Source organism: Pholis gunnellus (genome assembly GCF_910591455.1).
Source record: "Pholis gunnellus genome assembly, chromosome: 14".
NCBI classification, from domain to species: Eukaryota; Metazoa; Chordata; class Actinopteri; order Perciformes; family Pholidae; genus Pholis; species Pholis gunnellus.
The window spans coordinates 3867986-3894580 of record NC_136541.1 but is presented as its reverse complement, the minus strand read 5'-3'; the positions used below and the strand labels follow the sequence as shown (position 1 = coordinate 3894580).

Here is a 26595-nt window from a genome sequence, read left to right as displayed (position 1 = left end):
TTTTAATTCGGCCTCATCCACAGAGAGTAAAGCAGACAAAACATTGTCAGACTGCAGTGACTTGATAGCCGAATGGTTACAACGCATGCTACAGAACTGCAACATTAGCAGTTTGAGTCTAACAGGAGACCTGTCTTGTTATTTCAGTCTCCCTCTTGTAAAACCAAAACACACTTTATGAAAAAAGAATAAATTTCTCTTTAGTATCCGGTGGATAAGACTTATTTACATATTACCATCAGTTGTCAGGGTGCTCTCTTGTTAGCTGAAAAATAGCATTTTCTATGCATTATTTAACTCAACGGTTCATATTCATCCACTGTAGCTTTACTTCATACAGTGTAATAATTCTATTTAGCTGAATCATTGACATGAAAAGCTGTTCACAGCTATAGTTTAAGATAATGAAATGTGATTACTTTATGTTAGGAACTATAAAGATATGGACAATAATATAAAGAACTGTAGAGTTGGACATGCAGCAGTTATTGGTATTTAATAAAAACACATCGGCCAGTTGTGATGGAAGTTCCCCACAGAAAAGGATTATTTATATAAATAACACATTTTTGTCAAGTGTTTATATGAAGAACGTACTCTCCAAGTGGTAAAGGCAGAAATATTGTGATTTATTACTGCTGCAAAACGTTTCACATTCGATGTTGGGGTGTGATTTTGAGTATGAAGTTTGGGGTTCGTGCACCACTTTCTTCCACCACTGCAGGTTCTTTAGTTTTACCCAAGAAGGGAATCCGTCTTTAACCTTCACCGAGTACTTTTAGTAGCTCAACGTACTAGATTGTGACTGCAGGGGGAGGAAGACGAGTAAAAAAGGTCACATTGGTCATTTCAGAATATAGTGAAAAGCAACCTGTTCAGTTGTTTAAGTTACATGATGCTCAACATCTTAGACCCACTCTTACACTGGAGTTAAACGGAAAAACCACTTCCTACATGAAAACTGTCAAACTTCACTGAATAAGAAGCAGAAACGATCACAGAAAGTGACAGGCGTTAACCTGAGCAGTTATTTTCAGTTTCCTATGTTATAGTTCAACGTCCCACAATGCTTTGAAGAACTAGTTTCCTGCCGGTCTTTCTCTCTGACAGCTTCCAGACTGAGAGGCTCAGCACTTCTCACTGCTGGCAACATCCGGAATATTTGTTCCTCGTCTCCAATTCTTCATCCAGCTGTCAAACACGCTCCCGCATGATGTCGATTCCTTCTGGCCTTCAGCAACAAAATACCAGATAATAAGATCATCAGGTGAAGCACAATCTGCAAGAATGCAGCCCACACGGATTCATACGAACAGCATCTTAATGCATTCTGAGGCAACCTTTGAAAGGAGAGAACAATCCTCCTCCTCCTCTCTGAGGCTCGTCACACTGAGCGGCGACGTGGGCGGCTGTGTGGGGAGGCAGACATCAACCAAATGAAGTGATCAAGAACAGCGCCGAGCAGCATTTAAAACCTTTTCTTTTCTTTTCTTAAGCTGCCAGGTTCCGCTCACATTACCGCAGACGAGAGAGTTAAAAGGAGCTGTTGAGAAATTAGATTGTTTTTTCTTTTTCACCAGGGTGCAGTACAAACACGGCTGAAGCCCCGAAACATTCACTGCGAATTATAATGCCAGAATTATGCAGATTTAAAGCGAAAAGCTGCCGGCTCCATCACTCTGATGGCTCCAGGAGGAGGTTTGTATAATAAAATATCTGCTAATTCACTGGCCGCTCTAAGTAAATAGTTTGAATATATTTGCCTGGAAATGTCTCTTAATAGCGAGCAGTAGAGCAACAGGTCTCCGTGGGGAATTAAAAAAAGAAACCGTGTAATTGTGTTCTGCCATTCAAATAAAATACTCGACTCAAGGATATTCACATCATCCAAGCACCTCGGCAAGTCTAATTTATTTCATAAAGGAAACACTGGGGATTCATACAGTTGAGAACTATAAATTGCACCAGTAGAGGAGCTTATGCCACAAACTATATTTATGCAAATGAGTGTTGGAGCAGCATACTGTACATGTTGTCTACAGGGACTATCAACTGCTGAAATATTTTGATTGTCGAGGTAAATATAATCCTTACATTGTGGCGTGAGGCTAGATATTTCACTGGATGGTATTTGGGTTATCATTAAAGTCTGGTCTCTTGCTTTATCTTTATATAAAAAAAAGTGGTGCTCTCACACCCAACCTGTTTGGAGCAAATTCATGATGCATTTGCCAATTTTGGTTGAGTTTGTTTGGTTTGGTGCGACTGCAGTTATTCAGACCAAATAACTGGACAAAGACCATCTGAAGAGGAGGGTCTCCGTCCGCTTCCAAACCTTCTCTGGTGTGGTTCATTCGTATCGTGAAGGCTTAGCAGAACAAGCCAGATTGTTTGATATTAAGTGTATCATTTTAGAGGTAAACGACTATTAAATCCAACAGCTGAGTGTGAGGACAGTCGAGCAAGCGATATATAGAGTGCTGCAGGAATGAGTCCTAAAACCCAGAAGTCAGCTTTTTTGCACTTCCAGTTCGCTTCTCTTGAAGTCAATGGGGTTTTTTTTTTAATGGATTTCTGAATAGATGCCTGAAAAAAGGTCTGTGGTTAACACAAGCTTAAGAGACTTTAACGTTTTGCTCTACAACATAAAACACGTCAGTGCAAAGCCCTCTCAATGAAGCTCCTACGTGTCAGAATAACGGCGGTCGCTAACAAGTGGCTAAGTCGACGACTAGTCCTCTTCAGCCTCGTTGTGTAATCTCACGATCATGTGACCTTGGTGTGGTGCATTTATACTCTAACATTAGCTTTTTGCTAATTAGATTGTATTTGTGCTTGTCCAGTGGAACAATGGGCTTTCTGCTGTGGGATGAATGGACTGACAGCAGCATACAGACTGAGACAATTTAGTTTTATAAAAACCTGAGCTTCTTCTACTTCTGTAGAATTCAACACATAGAGGCTTTACATTCTGTATGAGCACCATTATTAATATTTTAAATATTGCCACATTATCAATATTGAAATACTGACCCACAAATAATACAACATTTGATGAATCCCTAGCTCTATGTGATGGTCAACAATGTAAGAAACCGAAAGTGACAGAAAGAATATTGTGATTGATTTTCTTCATGAGCTCAAGGGACACATATGGGTCTAGTTAGCTATCAATACGAAGTCAAATGTGCCAAACGTTGGTGAGAATGCCTCCGGAAGCTCATGATGAATGATGTTTTGACCCATCATTAGGCCCTGCAGTGGGTGGCAGTAGAGCTGGGCAACGAATCAATTTCATCAATTAATTAGTAAAGTGTGAAGGCGAACCTGTCCGCTGTAAAGTTTGTCTCATGTGTGACGACTAAAAGCAGCACAATTACTTTATTCCAGCATTTCAAGCAGAGACATGCGGTCGAGTGGGAGGCGTGTGTGGCTCCTAAAAACACTAACATGAGCGGAATCAGTTTCTCATCGTATCTCATGTGAGAAGAGAGCGGCCGCTAATGAAACGCCAGAAACGCCTGTTTTTCAAGAATCATCTCGTTTAAAATGAATAAAGTTTTGTGAAAGTTAGATTTGCACTTTATTTATCCCAATCAGGCAGCAACCTCTGGGTCTGAAAAGTGAAGCCAAAGCTTAAGTGTCTTCAACCTGCATTCTCTCTAATGTCCAGCAGGGGGCGACTCCTCTGGTTGTATAGAAGTCTATGAGAAAATGACTCTACTTCTCTCTTGATTTATTACCTCAGTAAACATTGTAAACATGAGTTTATGGTCTCAATCTCTAGTTTCAAGTCTTCTTCAAAACAGCATGATGTTCATTTAGTAACTGATGGTCCATTTAGAGTCAAACAGACCATAAAGCAGGGGATGCTTGGGTGACGTTACGACGATTACGTCCACCTCTTATATACAGTCTATGATTCCAATAGGGGAGTTAATCTTTGTTTGTTTACTTTTGTTAATCATTTTATATTGTTAAACACAGAATAATAATGAATTAGTCTTTTGTAAGCTACTTTGTTTTTATGGGGGAAATAAATGGTTAAAATCCTAAATCGGGTGTGCTGTCAAAAGATCGGAGATTTCCTTTTCAGGCCATTTCGCCCGGCCTTAACGTCTAGCCCTGACCTACAGTATAAATCCTACACTCAGCCAATCACAGAGCAGAGACATGGCGGCGTGTCCCGGCCTTTCATCTGCATTCTATCTACTTAAGCTAAACTGCAGTGGCCGCTACAATTCATCAACACAAAGCAATACTGCACATCGTTACCTCGTTTGTTTAAAGGCTCCGCAGACACATCACTAATCTATAAACCAGAGTTGTGGGAAAGCAGAAGAGATCTATCTGATTAATCTTGTTAAGGTGAGGGGAAACATGATTCCAGTAACCGGAGGCCGGCGGCAGCCATTGGAGCCCAGACAACCTCTTTACACCCGCACTGTAACAGCTGGTCTATGGAGACCTCCCTGCTCCGGCACTGCAATAACACACATTTTATACCAGCTCCAGACGAGAGAATATTGGATGTCGTGACCAAAGGCAACTACGGAGCTCCCTCCCTGTGTGTGCGTGTGCGTGTGTGTAGAGCCTCTTTACACTTTCACTAAACCACAACAGCAGCTGCAGTCTCACAGCATCTACAGTTTTACTTTACAGACGTCTTCCCGCGGGGGACATTAGCAGATAAGTGCTCTTTAAAAAACTTCTCTGCAGATAATTTGATGTCGTCCGTCTTCTGCTGCCCATCAAACACTCGGAGCTCAGTTTCTCCTGGCTGGAAACACACAAGCTACCACTTTAACTAACTAAGAGAAGAGTCTCTGTCCTTGGAGACGAGCGATGAAGCAGCACTTTCACTTTGAACTACTAAACCGTCACAGGACAGTGTAATTGGGGATATCTGGGGGGAAAAGTCATGACAGACTCCAATTAGGGCACCGGTCAGAAATATAAGATGTGGTGAATATCTCCTGTCAAACATCCTTCTGTGAGCAGATTCTTCTTGAAAACATCTGAGGTGAAACTTTAGTACCAAGAGATCAAAGCTGCCTGTTGAATGGTTAAATACACGTTTGCAATTTGAAAATCCACCAATTGTCTCTTCAGCTCTCAGGAGAGAACACAACTGTTACACCGGATAACAGATGAAAGTTGCACTGCAATTAAAAACTATTTTGATGATGGATTTAATGCCTCCATCATTACTTCAATTACTCGATTAACATTTGTATTCAAAAAGATGAACGTATTCTTCATCTTCTTGTAGAATGTTCTTTTACCTAAATTAAAAAACAAGAACTTTGGGGATTCAGAGATGCACTGAGAATAAAAACAAAAATGTAATTATGGGAAATGTATATTTGATCTGATATTGCTTTGGACTGTCTCTGACTATTGGCATTAAATATTCCACAAACTTCAATGTCTCTCTGACCTAATTTCACCAAATTAGCCACAGCTGGAATAGATTTGTGTTTGTTTTGACAGACATATACACAATTACAGGTTATTTTAAAAAGAAACGCAATGGACAGAAATGACGGCATTATCAGGGGCGTGAGCTTCACAGCAGCTTATCGGGGGCTCGGCTTGACTGATCATCACAAAGACAGAGAAAGAAACAGACGAAGATATTTCTGTCCGTTACTTTTCTTTTTAAATTAAAACCGGTAATCCTGTGTTTGCCTTTTCTTCGCTGCATTGTTAGTCTCTGCCTCTGCTGTTTTTTAAAATGCTTACTGCAGAGACAAAGAATTTCCTGTAACTCATAACTTGAGCAAAACAAGACGCGGCATTAACTGGTTTTCTGCCCTCAACCTTACGTCCCAGTAATGCTTTCAGCTGACGCAGAATCGTGAGGAGGTAACGTTTTTCTTTTGTTTTTTAATACTCAAACCAATAATCTGATAAACTGTAAAGGGAGGTGTATCTTTACGCACGGTTTCAGCTGCGTGGCTAGAAAATGTATGGATGAACACGGACAAGTGAAAACCTCACCCACAAAGGGGCGTGTCCGATGGTGTGACATCGCTTTAACCCTTGCGGCCCACCTGCGGATGCGTCAAGCATGAATCAAGCTTTAGGACACGTTGCACTGGATACAACTAGTTTCACACCAAAGATACTCTGGGCTTCCTGTCAGAAGACGCTGTTGGTGGTGATGATGATGATGGTTTGGGAGCAGAGGATTGTGGGTGCTCCAGAACAGTATTACACACATTTGTTCTCTGCCTGTCTTCAATTTAATCTTTTCTTTTTCTGAAGGTTGAAGTATTTCATCACAGAGTTGATAATTCACAGAAATGTAATTTCTTTGCGGTTTCTTTCTCCGGGTTAGAATGTATTGCTCTGCTGTGGTATCATCGCTCAAGACCTGGAGCGTTCCTGCAGCTTCTGCTGCCCCGAGGACCAGAACCCGACCGCTCCGAGAGTCCAGTTCGTATACGATCTGGTTTACATGGAGCTCCAATGTAACAAGGGCTGTGTGCGAAATCTCTCCGGCGTTCACTCATTCACTCCTCCCTCTCTAATAGACCCTTGGCAGTACATTGATATGTGGGATTGTTAGGAGAAAGTAGTGTACATGCCATGGTTACTACTTACGATGTTCCACTGTAAGCAGGTAGGGAGTGATTTCAGACAGCCAATCAGGGTACACATGAAGGTCTGAGAAGGTGAAGTCTGTGAAATGTCCTCCATAGTTTGCCACCAACAACAAATGCCTGGCTATACGTATGATTGTTACCGGTTCACATCCTCATCAAGCACATGATCATGTGAATTTAGTTCATTCCATCGTAATTACTTAAAGGTAGAAGGCTGCTCTGACCAATAGAAGCTGTTCCTTAAACTTTCACTGTTTTTGACAAGGCATTAATATTTATAGCAGAGCAGTCATGCAGAAAGTCAGTCCTCTCGGGGCTGAACATGAACACACACACTCTCCCTTAAAAGCCAGCGGGTGGTGAAATTGTAGAAGCAGTTGAGAATGTCACAGCAGGGAAACAGACACGGGAAACTATTAGCTCCTCATCCTCGTTCCTCCTCTGGCCCTAATCCTCCTCTCCCTCTCTTTTTTTTCCTCTCCTATCCACCATCTCCTCTCCTCATTTCCTTCCTCTCTCACTCACTTCTATCCCCCGTCTACCCTCCTCACTTTCCGTCATACCTGCTGTCCTCCCTGTCACCCTGCTGCTTCCTCCTGCTTCATCTTATGAAGTCAAATCATCTCAAAGATGTGAGGCGGTGCTTCCAGAAAGCAGATGGTGGCCCGTATATATATATATATATATATATATATATACGCACACACACACACACACGTACACACACGTACACAGCAAAGTCATTGAGGGATAAAATGGGAAAGGCAGCAGAAAATGTCACTGCAGTTGTGAGAAACAGAGGGAGTACTGCTACCAGACAGCCTGCAGAGCTTGACTCCTAAACTTTATCCTCATACTTCATATTGCTTTTCCTCCACTTCTTTCCTTCTTTCCTACCCTCCTACCCTCCTCCTCCTCGTGTCCACCTCAGTGCTTAGCTCAGATTAAACTCCATCTTGCTGTGTTGACATTCAGCCGTCTTCCGTCCTTAATGGCCACTGACTCAGCTCCGTCCTCTCTAATACAAACTGACCGGTTTCTGCAACTTCTCATCAGCTCGTCGCTGTGGATTCGCGGCCACCGGGTTTATAAAAATACACAACAGAGAGAACGTAAGACTCTCAGCATCTCGGTGTGTAAAGAGGACAACTAACGTCCGAATTGCGGGGGAGGGGATAGCTTTCCCACTTCATGCAGTGATTGGTCAGGTGTGATGAGGTGAGATAAAGAGTTCTCTCTCAAGCTACATTTTGTTTAAGTCTTACCGCTAAACTTAGTTTTAATGTTTTTTTCTAATAATGAATGATGTTCCTTGTGTGGAGAACTTTGTGATTTGGGTTTTGAAAAGTGATTTAGTTATCATGATCACGTTGCCCCCTTTTTCATTTTGACATTCCCCGAGTGCACAAACGGTCAGATCCCCAGAGGATAAACCCTAACGCTATCGACCTCTAGCGCCACCCTCGTACCAAAGTTTAAACTTTGCATACAAGCGATGCAACTGGCAGTTTGGTATGAACTTCACATTCGAGCTCTTCGTAGCTCATTCTGTGGAATAATATGTTGCGATAGCAGCAGCTGCAGCAAGGACAATCTGTTTCTCGTGAAATGCTAATCCGCAGTAATAGAGACTGAAAGAGCGCGGTGACCTTGGTAACTAATGCGGTTACAGTTGGTAAGTTTAATGTCCCCAGTAAAATATCCAATTACGACAGCCATAACTAATGTATTCGCTGGCACAAATAGAGTTGCGGGTGTAAAATCCATTTTGTTGTTCGGGTCTATCGTCTCGGAGTGACGGAGTATCATGACCCTCAGCAGATGAAAGCTGATTTTTGAGGCGAGCCATCTTCCATGAAGCCGGCTCCTTGTGATGAACGGCTTCATTTTTGGGGGGAGACAGGCTCCTTCTGGGGACGGCCTTGAACAAATACAGTCCAGCAGGTCCCAAGACCAATAGGGTGGACCGCAGTCCCCCGTCAGCTCCTCACTTAACTACCTGTTCCTGGGTAAATAAATCCAGATTCATGACTGGTGGCTCCACATCCCGTAACCTTGACTTCATCAGGTCCCGTTCATGGCTCCATTTTGCCGGCACACATTTCCATAAATGACACTAAAGAAGAAATATGAAGGGGATTTATCCTCGGCTACTTTCCCTTTTTCCTCATCCTGGCTCTCCCTGAAGCTGCCCTCTAATGAATCCTGAAGGACCGGGAGGTTTGCCGGGAAGTTCGCCGAACACCAAACTGCGAGGGCTTTGTTCTTCTCAGAGCAAACAAGCAGCTCACTGAAAAGCAATAGATTACCCATGAGACGAGCCCTGGTTCACACTCTCCATCCTTGGCCTCTTCTTTACCACATTAATCCTGGAACAGATGAGGGATAATTCATGAGCTCAGAGATTTAATCAAGCACCGCTAATATTCCCCTGGAGCCTCCACAGTTTAAATAACCAACTCTTTCTCAAGGCAATGAATTGCCTTCAATGGGTGAGTAATAACACCCACGAATTTGCCAATCAGCCTCCAGCATCTCTATAATTTACTGTAACTCGTATTAAATCCCTCCGCAGTCTGCAGCAGCTGAATAATCAAACCGCTCCTTCAACGCATGGGTGTGTAAATACCCGAACCACGCAGAGCATAGAGCCTAATTAGCGGAGACACTGGTCAGCAAGTTCACGGCACAGAAAATGTGATTACCTGTCCGTCAGCCCTCAGGAAGTCTAATCACGGAGCATCGGGGCAGAAGCTGTCTGAATATGAATGAATCTCACCTGACTCACAAACTTCTTTTCAAATTTGACTTTCAGGCAGGACTCAGGCCTCAGAAGTTTTACATTTCTTTAGTTGTTAGTTTAAAACTCGTGACTGAAGTGGGTCAACATTTAAACGCCCAGGGACGAGGGCGCAAATGCAAATCAGCATCCAGACACGTAGGAGTGAGGCGGTATTATCCGTCATTAGGCCAGGATTAAAAGTCATTTAGTGTCCTTCAGATTATCTGCCGTTAGGCTGTGATTATAGCGCACACACTCCAGCGGCTCTAAATCAGCTCAGACGGGAGAGAAACACCAGAGAGAGAAAGTATACTTAGAGATGACGGCTGGGGAAATTGCCTTTTTCAGACTGATATTGTGATTGCTCTCTAAAGTGAAATTCAACTTCAGGACTGCATTAAACAATATATGATGGAGCCGAGGATCCCAGACTTGTATTGTTCCCGACATGAATGTAATCTGATAAAATGATGCCGTTTCTTTCTTTTAAAAGAACCCAGCCTAATATAAATAACGGTGTTTCTTTTCAATAAAACCGTCTTTGGCCGAACAGCCCTGGTACCGACACGAGCAAACAGAGAATGTGAAGCAGACGACAGCCAAGACGTTCTTTCTGTTCTGACGTAAAATTACAGAATTCACTTTGATCAGGTGACAGTTGTCGGCGTAGGCGGTGAAATGAGAGGCTGCCTGAGTTTATCTTTGAAGGTTTTTACCACCAGCTAGTTGGCTTATTAGCTCAACTTCTCTCAGGAAAGACTGCGGATAAAACCACTGGGGCTGCACCAACGTCCAAAGCTTTTACTGAGGTTCTTCAGATGGAGCTTTGAATGACGGTCTTCAAATTCTAGAAGGAGAATCTTTAAATCAAATGTTGTGGGTTTTTTGGTGACCGCCCAATTAAAAAAGCTGTGCCTCGTTAACGTGCAGCATATACGGAAGAGGACACGTGTTGCTTTTTAAAGGCTGATTGCCAACGAAGACGGATCGCAGCAGAATAGTTGGTAAGATGAAAACATATTGTGCATTTTGGAAATGATTACGTCTATCTAGTTTCTGAAAAAAGTTGACTTTACAACACTCTGAAGTTATTGGAGATGTTTAGTCCTTCGCAGCCCCCAACTGGAATCTTCAATACAAAAATACTAATAACATTAATTTAGCCTGATCTTTATCGCAAACTGTGCAGAAATACCGGGTTGAAGCATAAACAAATGTTCAATGTTCAGAAGTTGATTTAGATTTCGGGATCGATTCCGCATTAGCTGCTGAGAGCTGAGCTAACAGAAACCAGATGTTCTTTTTATTCCAAATTCTATTTTAGACACTCGGGAGATCCATTCAAATTAATAACCAAATAATGCAAAACATGCAAATTCTAGAGAAATCATTTCCTGTAAGCTAATGATGTGTGTATGTGGCCAACAATGAAACTTAAGTGCATTAACTTATAGTTTTTATTCACTGCCGTTTAGGAGGAAGCTCATATTTCACTGTTCATTTTCTTATTTGTCACGCCTGATATGGACATTTTAGCAGATAAACCGAATACACACACTGTCTCTTATAAGTAGGGAATAAAAAGCAGCTCCACTTACAGAAGAGATTCAGGCACCGCCGCTCAGATGCTGAATGACTGCGAGAGTAGAAACACAAATATCAAACCTCTCAGGACGTATTTTAGCTCGCTCATTTCACTCTGATAAACAGCTCCAGACAGACCTTGCCCCGAGCTCTGGAAACAAATGAAATGTGGAGAGCAAAGTCGGCGTGGACGATTATTAAGTGAATGATGTACTATAGGTGGGCTCTTTTGGGGATAAATGTCTGAAGGACAACTTATTGGTTTCAGGGAGCTGTGTTTGTTTTTGGTTATGGCTTATAAATGTCAGATTCCCCTTCGGTTATGAAAGCTATTTCATCAAGGCGATAAGGTCTTAATTTGGCTCTCTGCAGCTTCTGATGACTTTCCGTTCATCTGTCCTCTCCATCCAAAACCCTCAACTGTAATTGACTTTCTTAACTGTTGTAATGTAAATGTCTGTGTATTTATCTGCCCATCTGTAACCTTTGAAGAGTTCAGTTAACCTGCTAAGTATTGATTCATCCTCAAATTGTTGCCCTTGTACTTTTCTAATCAGGTGAGCAGGCTGCAGACAGTCTCAATCCACCGTCCTTCTCCTTCTTTGACAAGATAAGAGTTCGACAACACTTTTGCATTCATTGTGACGTATTTTGTGTTTGTGTGTGTTGTCTTTTCTTGGCTGCAGTGACCCATTTCCCCCACAAGGAACATTAAAGTTTAATTTCCTCTCATCTTCTCGTTCGCTTCCTTTCTCACGGGGAGCTTACGAGTCTTCTCCTTATCGATCCCTTCTGAATCCTCCTCCGTCAATAACGACTTACGGTTTCATTAAATCACCCCTTGGGTACTTACCAACCTTACATGGGTAGTTGCAACTTCATTGTTTAATTCTAATAAAAATGTGACAGCACGATAACTGCTGTGGAAACGTTTGGCATCACTGTGAGGATCGATGAGCTGAATCAATTGTTTCCTGGGTGTTTTATTCAGTTTGTACACTGGGTGGGAGAAAGAACAGGGCTTGAAGCTGCACTAAATCATCATTTTTCATTAACAAAAGGTCAAATAACAGTGAAAAGAGTTGCTCCACAGAGAATTGTCCCTCAACTCTGCAGTTCCTCTCAGCTATAGAACATTTTATCCTCTTTTAACTTCTTGTTTTGGTTTTCCGGACTACAACTTTACTGATTACGTAAACTCCCAATCGCCAATGAGACAAAGTGAGCGACTAGCTGGGAAACATAATGGAGCATTTAGCAGCTCAAGAGCCAGATGTTTCCCTCAGGAGATGGTGGAGATCAAAACCAGAGCTAAAGAAAAATAAACTTTCCACCGTATGAGGACAAGTTGTTTGGTGACACATCTACACAACTGGATCAAACCAAAGGTTACATTTCTACTTGTAATAATCAACAAAACACAAAAACATCGCTTTAGTGCTCGTTAGTGCATGTGAGCTGATGGCGCTGCTAGCGCTGCTAGCTTCTAGCCGCTGGCTCAGTTGTCGCCATGATGAGAGCCATGTGGAGACAATGGATGCACTCTGATTTTCGTATTGAGCACTTATAATTTAAAGTTTAGCTTCACACAAGATTCTCATTTCTGTACCAGTGTTCAGCATTCACACACAGAGACATTCATCATGGAAGACCGATTCTGCACCCAAAGGAGCCACTTCTAAAGCCTTATTATAATTTCAACAACTAACAGCACGCTGCGACATTGTTCCTTCTTTCTCTATCTTATATTTTCTTCAATTGGAAGCTCATTACTTCATCGCCATCCCTCCGTCCACCCCCTCGTATACTGCGCACCAGAGAACAATATGCCGAGAGAGAGGAGGTATTCTGGGAAATTAAGTGGAAGCGACTTAACACATTAGCGATGTATTCATTGAACTTCGCAGATGGATTAGATGAAACAGCAAGAATTAATTCAAATGTTTTTTATGATCGGGCTTTGCAGTTGGAGCTCCGGCAGGAAGTGGAGAGCTCAGGGCCCGGCAGCATCGTCTCCTCTTCTGGCCAATAACTACATCAAAATAGGCAATCTTCCAGCTGACGCTCTCGTTGACTTATGTAGGTCATATAGAGGCATCGGTATTAAATCAATACTGTTTCATAACCAGTTAAAGGTTTCTCACAGTAGCTTTAAGCTTTGATTTTGTTTTTAAGCATATGTGATTGGGGGCCTTGAGAAAGTATTATGTCTGAGGCTCCCCATAAGTTCAGTATTGTGTAACCTTTTGTTCTGTTTCAGTTTATATCCAGATCAACATAAAAAGTTAAATATCATGAATAAGTCAAAGTTTTCTGCAGCATATTGAGTTACAACGAAAGACAGAACGGTCTTCTTGCATCACAACAAGGTTTACGGCTGCCGACATGTTGGAGACACGCTGACGTGTGTTCAGAAGCAGCTGAAATCCAAAGCGGGAAAAGCAAAGTCATTTCTTAAGGCACCTGAGGAAAAGCACCAGCTAACAATACAGCAAAGCTAATTAAATCCAGTAATTAATACAAACATAAAATCAAAGTACTGCAGTGCTCGAAGGAACCGTGAAATAAATCAGAACAAAACAAGTTATAAGACTACAAAACTTTCTAAGGGCACAATTAGAGACACAGGAGAGACGCAATAAACATTAAAGAAAAGTAGAAACACAACCGTCTCTCATGACATAAACTTATAATGAGAGAAACCTCTCATGGCGTCACTATTGTTATCCAGGGAAGGTCTGCTAAACACTTCTGCTGTTTTTCAGAGTCATTTTGATTCAATTACATAATTTTGATCTTACAAAACTAAAATCTATGACAGTCTGCATCTCCATTAAAACATTCTAAATGTACACCCATGGGCCATAAACACAACAGCGCTCTGACAGCCATTGTTTCCCATGCTTTGGTGGGAGCCACTTTGGCTTTTCGCTGCGCTGAGCAAACTCAACGTTAAATCCGGTCGAACCTTTGTGTTCTTTCATTTTCCGGCTGTATGATCGTGAAACAGGTGTTACATGGCATTCTATTTGGTATTAATGATAAATAAATAATAAAACCGGTCCCTGCATCCCTCAGCAGACAGTTAGGTGTGAATGCCTAAAGTTAGAGAACATTCAATCTCATAGATCTCTCCAATAATTAGTCTGTGACACATTCACTTTTATAATGCGTGAACCCTCGACCTGACAAAGAGATACCACTACTTTACATGAAAGCATATTCACCAGCTCAACATAACGGGCATACACTCGTTGCATTCAGCAGATGCTTGTCCTTGTTTGGAGCACTGTAAGGCTCAGTCCGGCTGAAGGACACTTCCACATTTGGACGGGAGGATCTGGGGATCAAAACACCAACAACATGATTAATGGCCAACCGGAGCTGTAGCTGCAGCCACCCTATTCTTAAATGTCACCGCGTCTATTTGAAATAAACCAAAACCCCAAACTGAACTACAAAGACCACAAGTCACATGTTCTAATTGCTTTTTCAAACCTTTTAAGGAAATCATTCTGTATTTTCCACAGAGAAAATAAAGCGTGAACAGCACCTCACCTTTTTCCTTGAACATCTACACTAACCTGCAGCACACACGAGCAAAATAGGCAAATCCCTGTTTCCGGCAGCTCAAAGGCACATCTTTGTTTACCAGCGAGCTGCTAAGCACACAGTGACTCTTTCATGTTGTAGCGTTGGAAGGCGATTAAACAGAGAGTGACTTTCCCGCCCTGCGGGGTGGCTTGTTTCACACACCGACTCCCATGAATCTCGTCCCCAGCGACTCGCTCCTTCGCCGCTCCGGCTAAGAAGTCATCAGGGCGCCATCTGTGGCCATTAAAATATGTATTTCCACTTTGTCGTCATTTTACCACCTCCGTAATGAACAGTGAGCTGTCTGCACGGCAGAAAACAACGACTGCAGCAAGAACTGCACCAAACAGAAAGTGATACTTTGGGCCAATAGCGATTCAATTAAATATGAAATATTGATCATTCAGCGGTTTCCACCTCTGACACAATTACGTGATAATAGACTAGAAAAAAAACATCAGGGAATGTTTTATTTAGTAATTGCTCGTCTAACATATCCCCTAAGCTGCTAACCACGTGTTTGTACTTATTTTCATTTAAAGGCATTGAGTAGCTGTGATTGTGAACATCTTTTATGGAGCTGGGGGAAATTAAACAGTTCTGCATCAGTCTGAACTTCAGTGGAGATTTAAAGATGAAATATGCTCCTGCGGAGATACACATGAATGTATCTGTGAAGCAACACAACCAGGGGGGTTCTGGGTAACCGTAGGTCTCAGAGGCTCACAGAGGAGCTGGCATACAAACCGTAACCGCATCTTTATCATTGTAATTCTATGACAAAGGTCCCACAACCTAAACAAAGTACTTTAAAACAAACCATCTATCCCTAAACCTAACCAAGTAATGTTTATGCGTAAACCTAGCCAACCGAAGTGTTGTTCATTAAACAGATTTATTTTACAAAGGTGACCGTTTAGGAGGACAGACAAACTGTTTCCTGACGACAGGAGCATCAGATCAGAAAACGCTTCTATGTGTCGCACTGAAGGCGACGGGCAAACAATACATTTTGTTGTGTAATTTGAAGGACCGGCTGCCCCAAATCCCAACACCACATCACGAGGGCCGGTGCATCGAGCGAGCTGGTTAGTAGATTCAACTCTCCATTTCTGGTCAAAGTCATGATCCCCTGAGGCTGAAATGAGCTCACGGTGTTTACCTGAGGGGGAACAGGCAGGTGGGCGTTACACCACAACGACGCCAAGAGTCAGGACGACCGCCGTACGAGAGCAGTGCAGAGCGGCGGCCATTAGCCGACCCGGCTACACAAACAAATAGAAGCTCACAGTACGCACGAAGAGGGAGAGTGACTTCATCCCTCCAACCCTGCTGCTGTATTAATGCCCTGAATTTAAGATGTAGCACCTTTAAATAAACGGTATCAAAGTAAGAACGAGGCATTCTCTCTCAGGAGAAGTTTTTTTTGTCTGATATACAAATACAAAATAAGTTGTAACAAAATATTCCCAAACCCTATCGGCTCAGACCAAATGAAAAAAACACCTTCAGATGATGCAACACGGAAGTGAGCAGCAGGAAGGAGAATACATGCAGAGAAATATTGAGGGATGGACATGAAACAGGGAGGAAATATATATATATATAAATATATATATATAGATAGAGATATAGAGGTAGAGACTAGAAAGGATAGAGGAGGAGGGAAAAGAGGAAGAATTGAGACGAAAGAGCGCCACAGCAGCAGGAGGGCGAAGATCCAGGTAAAAAAAGAGAGGAAGGAGAAAGATAGTGGGTATAAAAAGAAATGAAGACAAATGAATTGGGCGGGTGAAGGAAGAAAAAAGCTGACAGAAAACAACAGGAAGAGAAAAATGAGCCAGGAAGGAGAGGACTTAAAGTCAGAAACAGCAGGAAGGGAGACAGAGAGGATCAGATACTTCAGTGGTGAGACTGTGGATGTTTCCTTCATGGAGGAAGAAGAACAGAGGAAGGACGGCTGAGGAGCTGTACTCTAACTGAACATGTTGCCTTCATTAGACTCATGTCTCCTCCTCACTCGTCTCCTCATTCATTCATCTGTCTAACGGAGGATGCTGCAATCTGTCTCTCTCATTGTCTCACTACCTTAGATCCAACTGTTGTAACAGTAAACTGCAGCCGGAAGTTCAGACTCAAGAACTGTTTTTTGTATATTTACGCTGCGTGTTGCTGGTGACAAATTGGGAGAAAAAACATGTGTTCATCATTTCAAACATAATTCAAAGAAATTCAGCCTGACTGATTCCACTGCACTAGAATTTAGAATAAAGATGTGGAGGTTTTAGTCTGACTGCACAGCATGAGTTTGTATTAACTGCGGGGTTTAAACAGGTTCAAAGACAACACAGGTGGGTGTGAGGAGAGGTGAGAGAAGATGAAAGAAAGACGCAGAAGCAGATGAGAAGGCAGAGAGAGGGGGAAGATGGAAAATGGCATTCTGTGCACACCTAACGTTAACGGCTGAGAAAAAGGCAATCACGGCTAAATAAAGAACAGAAAACCAGGGCAAGAGACATCATGGTGTCGTGGAAGAGGAGAGAGAAACAGTGGCGAATGGAGGACTTTTTCATAGAGGTATACATCACTGCACTACCTTTGTCCTGTTTCCCACCTCTTGGACCCCCCCCCCCCCCCCCCCCCCCCCCCTTTCTCCTCTCTCAGGAAGGGAAGCTAACAGCAACATCCCACTTCATATTCACACACTGACAGCTTCACACCTGCAAACTGCCTCAATGTAAAACATCAATGGCCCAAAAAAATGGCATTTCCCCCTTTTGCAGAATGAAACCAGCAACCTCTCAGTCCCAAAAGCCACATCCCCAACCTGCATACAACATTATCTGACACACCTTCACACTCTGGCTGCTCTTTGTGTGTGTGTGTGTGTGTGTGTGTGTGTGTGTGTGTGTGTGTGTGTGTGTGTGTGTGTGTGTGTGCACAAACGTGGCTCGGTCCCAGGATGCTCATCATGCTGCACTGAGCACCAAATTAAGCAGAAAGAAAACAGATAACCTTGTTTTATGCACACAGTGGACGGATAGTGGCGACAATGCTTCTTTTTACCCCACAGAGGATACAAACACTCAGCTGTGTGAATCCAGCACATTCTTTGACGCAGCAGCAGCATCCTAAGATGCAAAAGCATTTCAGAAGGAATCAGTAGATATAGTATATATGATATAGTAAAATAAGGTGAGGACGCTGCATAAAAGTTAAAAAATTCACAGGGGACACGTTCAGCTTAAACGTTAGTACGAGAATAACTATGTTATTCATTGTTGAACTGATCCAGTTCTCATAAATAAGCAAAAAAAAATAATGTATTAATCACATTAAACCGAGTTAACGCTCCTTATATCTCTCCAACAACCGAGCGATGATGCGCAACCGATACGCGCAAAGCCTTAAAAAAAAAAAAGGCAGCTCTGCACTTTTCCCAGGTTGATAGAGTGAGTAAATCAGACTAACCGCTAAAATATCATTGCCTACTGAAATCAGGAGCTTTACATATTTTGTTCCAGGCGGTGTGATAAGAGATGAAGCCTCTGTTCGACCCTCCGGGTCGGCGCTGTGTCCGGACTCGCTCCGTCTCCTCAGGGGGGGGGGAAGTAAAAAAAAAAAAAAAGGAAAAAGGCGCATAGCCTGCTCACCTTCTCCGGTTGTCCCGTGCGAGCTGCAGAGAAGCAGGGCGACTTGAGCGATAATCCCAGCGGCTCTTTTACTCCTAAAATCCATGATGATGAAGCGGTGAGAGGCTGCGGAGAAGAGAGAGAGAGAGAGAGAGAGAGGGAGAGAGAGACGGCCAACCTCTCCTCTCCAGCTCCAAGAGAGATCTCCTCAAACCCGACAGGAGAGAGAGGGAGGGAGAGAGAGAGAGAGAGAGAGAGAGAGAGAGAGAGAGAGAGAGAGAGAGAGAGAGAGAGAGAGAGAGAGAGAGAAAGGGAGGGAGAGAGAGAAAGAGAGAGAGAGATGGTTTTACGATGTGGTCACAGCTCCAACTTCTCTTCCCCTTCAGTATTTATGTTTTAAAGATCCTCTGCAATGCCGCCCGGGTCCTCCAGTTCTCCATCTTCCACACGGTCCGCAGACTAATTAGGAGTTATTGGTCACCGTTTATCGAGCCAAATTAGCACAACCATGTAGATATTAGGCCACACAATTAGCTAGCTACCTTGTAGCCTAATTACTCTTAAATGTATTATTTGTGTAGCCTACTGTGTTTGTTTTTGCCTAATTTATTCATGACTAAACCTACGAGTTAAACTCAAAATGGCGAGAACAGGATATCCTCACAGGAAAGCCATTACCTAGTCTGAAGGTAAAGTCCTCCCTAACTTAGTAACCAACTATTTAACGTTAACTAGTTTAAAACTAGTCATTAAACGCGACTTAATCAAATGCTAGCTAGTTACTTTAGGAATGGGAAAACCGGTTGCTAGGAAACATCTTTGGCGCCGTCCAATCAGGAGTCAAACATTTATGTAAACAGGAAGTGGCTGTAGCGTCTCCAGAGCGTCAATATGAGTTCTTTGGGGAAACTTCCAAAATGTTGTTTTAGAGACACAAAATATTGTCAAATTATTCATGCAGAGCTGTGAGTCTCTGAGTAATTAGTAACCATGCAGTTTAGAATGAGTGGGAAATATCAGATTTATATTAACCTAACTGAAATTGACACATTCAGTCAAATAGTATTGGCATTAAGTTTCGTAAATTGAGGTATCTTGTATGACTTTTGTGAGATGCAATTCAAGATATACACTATTATTAAACATCATTAATCAAGTTACAGGTGGAAATCAGAAAGTTTTATTTCCAAGTTACACGTACAAGGAATGTGTCTTTGTGCATAACAAATACAAAAAGTCAATAGAAGATGTGAATAAAATAGAAGCAAATAGAAATATATCTGGAAGAGCTGTATAGCTTCATTAATGTGCAACATTTTGGCCAAAGGGATGTGTGAAAACTACAAAGAATATGTGCATAATTTAGGTTGAGTGTCAGGATCAGAACAAATTAAATTTCAACTCCTTTATTCTTCACTTCAATGATTAATTTAACTTTAGCGGTCTAAAGTTAGCTTTTCAGTCGGGTCAGTTAGCGACACAATACTTATACCTGGCGGTTAGCGGGTGTGAATATTCAGTAACAACTCACTAGTTTCTGTATGAACTACTATAGCACAACTCATTTTATTTTAGTAATGAGTAGATCTCATAGTAAACACGTTAGAATAAGGTTAACGTTGAACTTGTGAACAGCTTGTGCAACCGGCTCCAGGAAGTCACAGCAACAGGCTAAAAAATAACTAAGCTAAGCTAACTGGCTGGGGCTTTATAGTCACCGCCCAAAAATACTGCGAGAGCTGTATCCATCTCGTCAGCCAACTCTTGGCAAGAAAGCAAACAAGCAAATTATCCCAAAATGTTAAACAATGAATACTTATTAATCCTTGCTCCTAACGTTCTGACTCCGGTTGTGTCTGAAACATAACAGACAATGGCTGACAGCTTTGTACCGTCAATCTTCAATTTATGTCTCATTTTGCTAGGCATAACATATTTGTATGCAATAGTTCAGATTCACCTGGGAGCCTGAGAGTGACCTGGCAGTTAAGTGCGTCTGTAAATACATAGTTTGTTCACATAAAAGTAGGTTACTGGACATGCATGTTGAGTATGTAATGTTATTTCAGACGCAGTCCCTCTGTATGTAGACCACATTGTGCTGCTTCTTGTCGTTGAACTTACAACCTTTCCTGATTCTAGAACTCTTCATGACGCCCTCCACTTTGAATCATGACAAAAATCGATGCACTCAACGAGCAAAATGGCTGCGGTCAGTTTCTTCCCCTCCATCTATGACGATACAGCAGAAAACAAGACAATCTGGGCTCCTTTTCACCCGAACCCAAAACAGCTGAACCCTCTGACCGTCGGCTCCGCTAAAGACTCTCCTGATACAGATTGCAAACACGGCGCCGGTGGAAACAAATCAATCACGCAGCAGGTTGGAGCTGAAGCAGCCTTAACGACATCGGGCTGTTTGGCAGTGCCGGAGTACCGACCTCTGGAAGTCTTCAGTGTGCCAGCGGAGGGTCCCGGTTCAGCCCCGTGGAGCAAAGCAGAAGAAATATGTGAGCTCTGCATCAGTCGGAAAGAAATGGAGTTACGCAACATGATGGGAGAAACTCCTGGCGTCCCGCAGAGTAAGTAGACAATGATAGTAATTACCTGTGCTGCTGTCAGACAGCTTAAGAGCCCACTTTAGAGACAGGGGAGTCGATAAGAGTTGGTTGTTGCACATTGTTTTATGTCATCAGAGTAACGATGACATAGTCACAATCAATATAATTATTGATTTATTTAGATTCTGCTTCTCAGGACAAATGACATGAACACAAGAAAATATATTTTGAAGATTCTGTCCTCTCTCCTCCAGATAAATCTCAGAGGGAAATCGGTTCCCAGTAGTTTGTAAGAGGACAGACAACGAGACAACCGGTGAGAGAGACAAGAGGACAGAACTATTAATACTTCTTGTTCACTTCTTTATTTGAATGAATAAATACTTGACAGTCGTCTGAACCACCGTCAAACTATCCAAACTTTTTAGAGATCTCAGTTATCCAGCATGTGAATGTAAAATAGCGTTAAAACTTCTCGTGACGCAAAGATGCTTTTACAAAGCTGCTTTCATCCGATCAGGCTTTGGACTGAACAGACTGTATGAACGTTTTACAAACATTTCTGTGACTATGAACCAACACAAGGAGGGATTTTGGTATATTTTGGCAGATTTCTCTGGTTCTAGACCTCCAAACTACTGTCGTCATCTTTATTTTCTAAAAGTAATTTAATGCTTTAATTAATTGGTATACCAACTTAACTAAAGCGGAAAATAATTACTGGTATCAGAAGAAATCCTCTTTCATTGTTAAAACACAAATTATTATTCAAAATACCTCTTGGCCTTTATTCTTACACATAATTTATGTTTTAGTAATCAAATAAGAATTGCACTGTGTCTAATTTATGCATTGCTCTGCGCAGCTGATCAGTTTTGCAGCGTGTGAAAACTAATGCATGGTTAGACATTACGACAAATAATAATAATACACTTTATTTGTATGGCACCTTTTTTTAGCAATGTTAGAAAGAAAAAAAACAACAATTAAAATACAATAACGATAAAAAATTAGCAATGAAATAAAATTCAGAGAGATGGGCTATCATGGGAGAAAGATACTGGAAATACTGTTCAGGAAATGGGGACAGGAATATCATGCTTTAGATGTTCCTCTAGTGTCGCTCATAAAAAGATTAAAAAAACTCTCCATGGACAGTCAGCCTCTAAAGTGCTGGTGACACAGGCACTAGTTTTATCTCAGCTTGATTACTGCTCCGCAGCAAACCTGTGTGTGAGCTCCGAATAGCTGAGAGTAAAGCTATCTGTTAGCTAGTCCGTTAGGTTTGAGTCTCTCGTGGCTCAGAGGATTGGTTGGCTGATCTGTTATACTAAACTAAAATGTTTCATGGCACCCAACTCACATTTTCTTTTGCCTTTTTTATCTGGAAATTCAAGTCTAAATGTGCTTGTCTGACATTTGAATGGAAACTGAGGCTACTGGCCTCACAAGTCCAGCGTGACTGTGGTTATAATCACAACAGGTGGGTCAAAGCAATAAGGAATCAATACACAGCAGGAGCTTCAGGCCAATCTCTGTAACCCAGAACCACCCGGGGACGAGGTTACGGCATCATGTTCAACAGATCGGGTCCAGCAACGAATATTAACTGAATGCATTTGTGAGGGAGAAGCTGTTTGGTCGTATTCATTGGATGGTCAAGAAAAGAAACAGACAGGAGAGGGGAAGACGTGCAGAGAGAGTCAGCAGGGGAATCTGATAATGAAAACCTACCGAGGATAGACAGCAGGGGAATCGGATGATAAAAAAAACCTGTTGAGAGCAAACACAGCGGGGGAATCAGATAACACTGAAGCCAAGGTCTGTGAGAAACAAGGGATCACACCGTGTGTGCGCACACACACACACACACACACACACACACACACACAGAGAGAGAAACCAGTTGGCTGTTTAACTTTCAAATCAGACGGGTGACAGACTTTAAAACTATGCAAACCTGAGATACGCAGAAACACACCGGGAGGAAACAGACGGAAGAAGGTTTTTACCTCCGACGTTCACCTATCAAACCTGGATGGAGCTCATTTGTTGGAAAGTGTAACATCGGCGTGTTAGCTTGGAGATTTTGGCAGCCGAAAGAAGTCAAACAAAAATGTGCTGACAGCGAGACAGTGAGAGCACGGGGGGGGGGGGGGTTTCTTATTCTCTTTGCAAGAGAATAAGAAACTAGCAGCTGTCAGAATGTCATCATCTGCCTCATCAGAGTAGAAGACCTACACCACTTGAAGATGGAGCGGGAGCCAGAATGTGGTTAGCTGAGTGTTGAGACTGGAAGCGTTCACCATTTACCATCCACCCAGATGTGTGTGTACAGTGTGTTTGTGAGTGAATAAACTCCTCAAGAACCAAGTTAAGCTCCCAATAAGGGTGTTTCCTTTAAGGTGGACCAGCTATCTCCTCCTCTAAGAGAAAAACTGCTCCGTTGTTCAGCTTTTTATTTTCTAAATGTTTAACTAATTGGTCACAATTATTGCCGGTTAAAGGGTTAATTATAAACATCTCTACACCAAAGTATACTTAGTATCAAACAAATAAAGCTGAATGTTAAAGTGGCAGCAACTGGATCATGTTGTACATTTAATGATTATATATTTCGAGTGCAGAGCTAGAGCTTACCCAAACGCCTGTTTAAACAGGAATGTGTTAAAGCACAGACTCAGCAGAGCATCCCATAACTTTGGTGCTACTGCCTCCAAAGCTCGATCACCACCGGTCTTATCTTAAATGCAACATATTTGACCCGAGTGCAGGCTGGTGAATAAGGGTGACGTGTAAGTACTTGTACTTTGTCTGGTAAAGGTGGTTATCAGCGCATCCCGAGCTGCTTTCCTGGCTCTCTTTCTTCTTCTTCTTCTTCTTTTGCAGCTTCCGTTGCTCCGCCCCTTTACCCACCAGCAAGCCTCTCTTCATAAATCACCCAACCGATTGTGTCTGCCTGCTTCCTCTGCACTTGGCTCCTATCCCTGTTTCCTGTATTCACTGCATTGTGATTCACCAGCAGCTCTGAAACTCACTAACACAATCCATCACCTTTCTTTAATCAACAAACAGATGTAAAAATGACGACCTGTGGTTTTTAAGATGTGTTGTGATTATTTCCTAGAAAGCAACAGCTGGGTGCAATCAGAAGAAATGGACTACAAGTATGACCCTCTGCTCTCACTTTAGGTTTGCACTCTCAGGGGATAGTTTTTGTTAATTCATGCTCTCTCAGGTCATTTTGTCGTCAAACTTCCATAATGAACAAGCTTTTATTTGGTGGAGCTCTCACTCGGCCATTGACTCCCAAAAGGGTCCCTCACTATTAAACCGTCGGTCGGTGAAAGCTTGTCATTCTATTTTGAAACCGCGATCCTCGCCGAGAGGCAACGCGTTACTTCTGCACCGCGTCGTGTTTCTCCTTCGGCCACGTTAACTTTCAACAGAGCCAAACACACGATGAATGGACAGAAAAAGAGAAAGGAGAGCAGCATGAGAATGAGGAGAGCCAGAGACAGACAGACAGGTTTCAGTGTGAATTAAACTGAATAAATTGATACAAGTGACGTTGAAGGATTTTTTAATTATGAATTCATCCTGTTTGCATCTTTAATCTCTAATTAGAGCGTCTGCATTTAGTTTGTTGAATTATTATTTATCGCGGCAAATCCAGGAACATTTCCTCATACATAATCGGGGAAAGCTGAATATTTATGAACAAACTGAATATTTGAGAAAAAGCCGACTCCGGTGAGTAATTATGTGCGATTCTCTGGATAACTGTCACGATGTTAGATGAAGATAAGCGCTTTCTCTGACACAAACGGGGACGTTCTTGTGTTTTCATTGTGCAAACGTTTTACAATAAATTATTCACACATTCACCTTTCGACAGCAGAGTAAAGGTCAGGTCGCACTAAGATTTAAAACGGACATTTTATGGCAACATTTTTCAATGGAATCACCACAATCAGTTAATTTTTGTGACACAAGGAAGCCATCTTGGCATTGTGGACCTGTGAGGGAACAGAGAGCCGCAGAGTCCAAACGGGAAGAAGCTTTTATATCTTAATAGCTGTGTTGAACTATCCACTACGTGTTTTAAACCTCCTCTGTCTGCGTATAAATGCTCCACAAGAGAGGAATGGTTAGCAGACAGGCCCGTTAGCAACTAAGCTAATGAACTTCCTGACTGAAAGTTAAGCCTCTTAAAAGTCCTCCTCTCTACTCAGATGCTTTGTTGAGTAACTTATCTTTCACAGGAACTCTAAAGCGGAATTTCTAAGAAAACGTCATTATTCTAAAGAATTTCCTTTGAATTTCACCAGCAGGAGCAACTCTCTGTACTAGAAAGTTTCCTGAATACGGCCCCAGGTCTTGAGACTAAATCCTGTGAAAGTAGTACCATCATCCATCAGTATGTACTGCAGCAGGTCAGAGCCACAGTGAGCCGTCAGTAGCACAGTTATTAGCACATATTGGAGTAAACTGAGGCATTACGGGCTCAAAGTGTCTCTGACATGATGCGAGTTGTTCCCGAGCCGCTGCCTCGTATTTACCTTTTGTTGAGACCCAGATGGAGATCGATGCTCTCTGACTCTGCTTTGCATTCACAGCAGCAGCTGCAGGCTGCTGGAGGCCTGCTGCCCGACCGGCCGGCCAGTTGGCCGGAACAGAAAAAGACGCTCAGGAGTTTCTTTAAGAGCGGAGCAGAGATCAAGCTGCTGGAGGCCAGAAGAGAGGCAGAGAAATCGCCGAGTTTCAAAGAGAAGTCAACTCTACACTGATGCATTGCATTGGGGGGCACAAAGGGGGGGGGGGGGGGGGGGTCGACCTTCTGTCGGCTGTTAATTAAAGAACCGTTGAAGCCAAGTAGCACTGAGCTATGCTGTGTTTTCTAGAAACTCCTCAGAGCACAGCAGCTCTGAGGGATCGATGGATAGATGGGCTCATTAGAATATAAAATAAATAAATCTAAACTCAGCTACTACCGTGGCTGACTTTTCCTACCTGGCAGCACACACCTGGAGCACTATACCCAGATCTAAAGAGACAGGTGCTAAAATGGAGCTTTTCAGACAGAGAGTGAAGACAGGTTTATTTCTTTTATCATACTCGATTAGAAACCCTAAATAAAAGTATGAACCTAAATATGAGCATGATGCGTCTCCTGTAAGGCGGTCGTAGTGATGATATGAACTATCATCTATGAACTATGAACTATGAACCTGTGCTAGTTTCAGTACATTGTATAAAATAACTGGGGTTGGACCCCAGAGAGTTCACGTCCGGACGTCAGTACTGAAAATAGGTCACAGGTGTGTTAACTTGAGGCAAAAACCGCTGAATCTGCTGGATTCCTGTGCAGCTGATCAGAATCCTCTGCAGGGTGTAATTAGACTGATATGATGAAATAGACACAGAACTCATTTGGGACAAAAAGCATTCAATTATATGTTGAAAACAAAACGAATGGCACTCAAATTATCTTCACGTCCTTCTGACATCAATCCTCTGACGATCGCTGATTAATCCGTCCATCTGAAGAGATTAAATCCAAGAATATGTAATATTAATCAGGGATTGACGAAAAAAACACCTCGCACCCATGCGCTTTAACGACTCGTGTAATTACCTCTGCTGTCTGGGTTTAATGAACTTCTCTAAGAATTAATGACGGAAAGAAGAAAGAAAAGAAATCTCTGAAAAGTGAAGAAAAAGTCTCCCGCAAACTAGATCCAGTCTTCTCTTTGTGTGTGAAAAGGCCGATTGTTCGAGTTGTTAGAGCCTCTTGTGCGAACGGTTCTGTGTTGTTAAATCCTCACCTG

General features: G+C 42.3%; 1 protein-coding gene across 1 annotated transcript in view; it reads right to left on the bottom strand.

Moving 5' to 3' along the window:
* Positions 1 to 18309, bottom strand: part of LOC306706296 (contactin-associated protein-like 4) — a gene marked incomplete at both ends in the record, with an annotated part of 90619 nt that extends 72310 nt beyond the window's left edge. Inside the window, one exon of the mRNA XM_079173309.1 lies at positions 18225 to 18309. Within this exon, the coding sequence (XP_079029435.1) occupies positions 18225 to 18309 (85 nt within the window). The remainder of the gene's footprint in view (positions 1 to 18224) is intronic.
* Positions 18310 to 26595: the final 8286 nt, after the last annotated feature.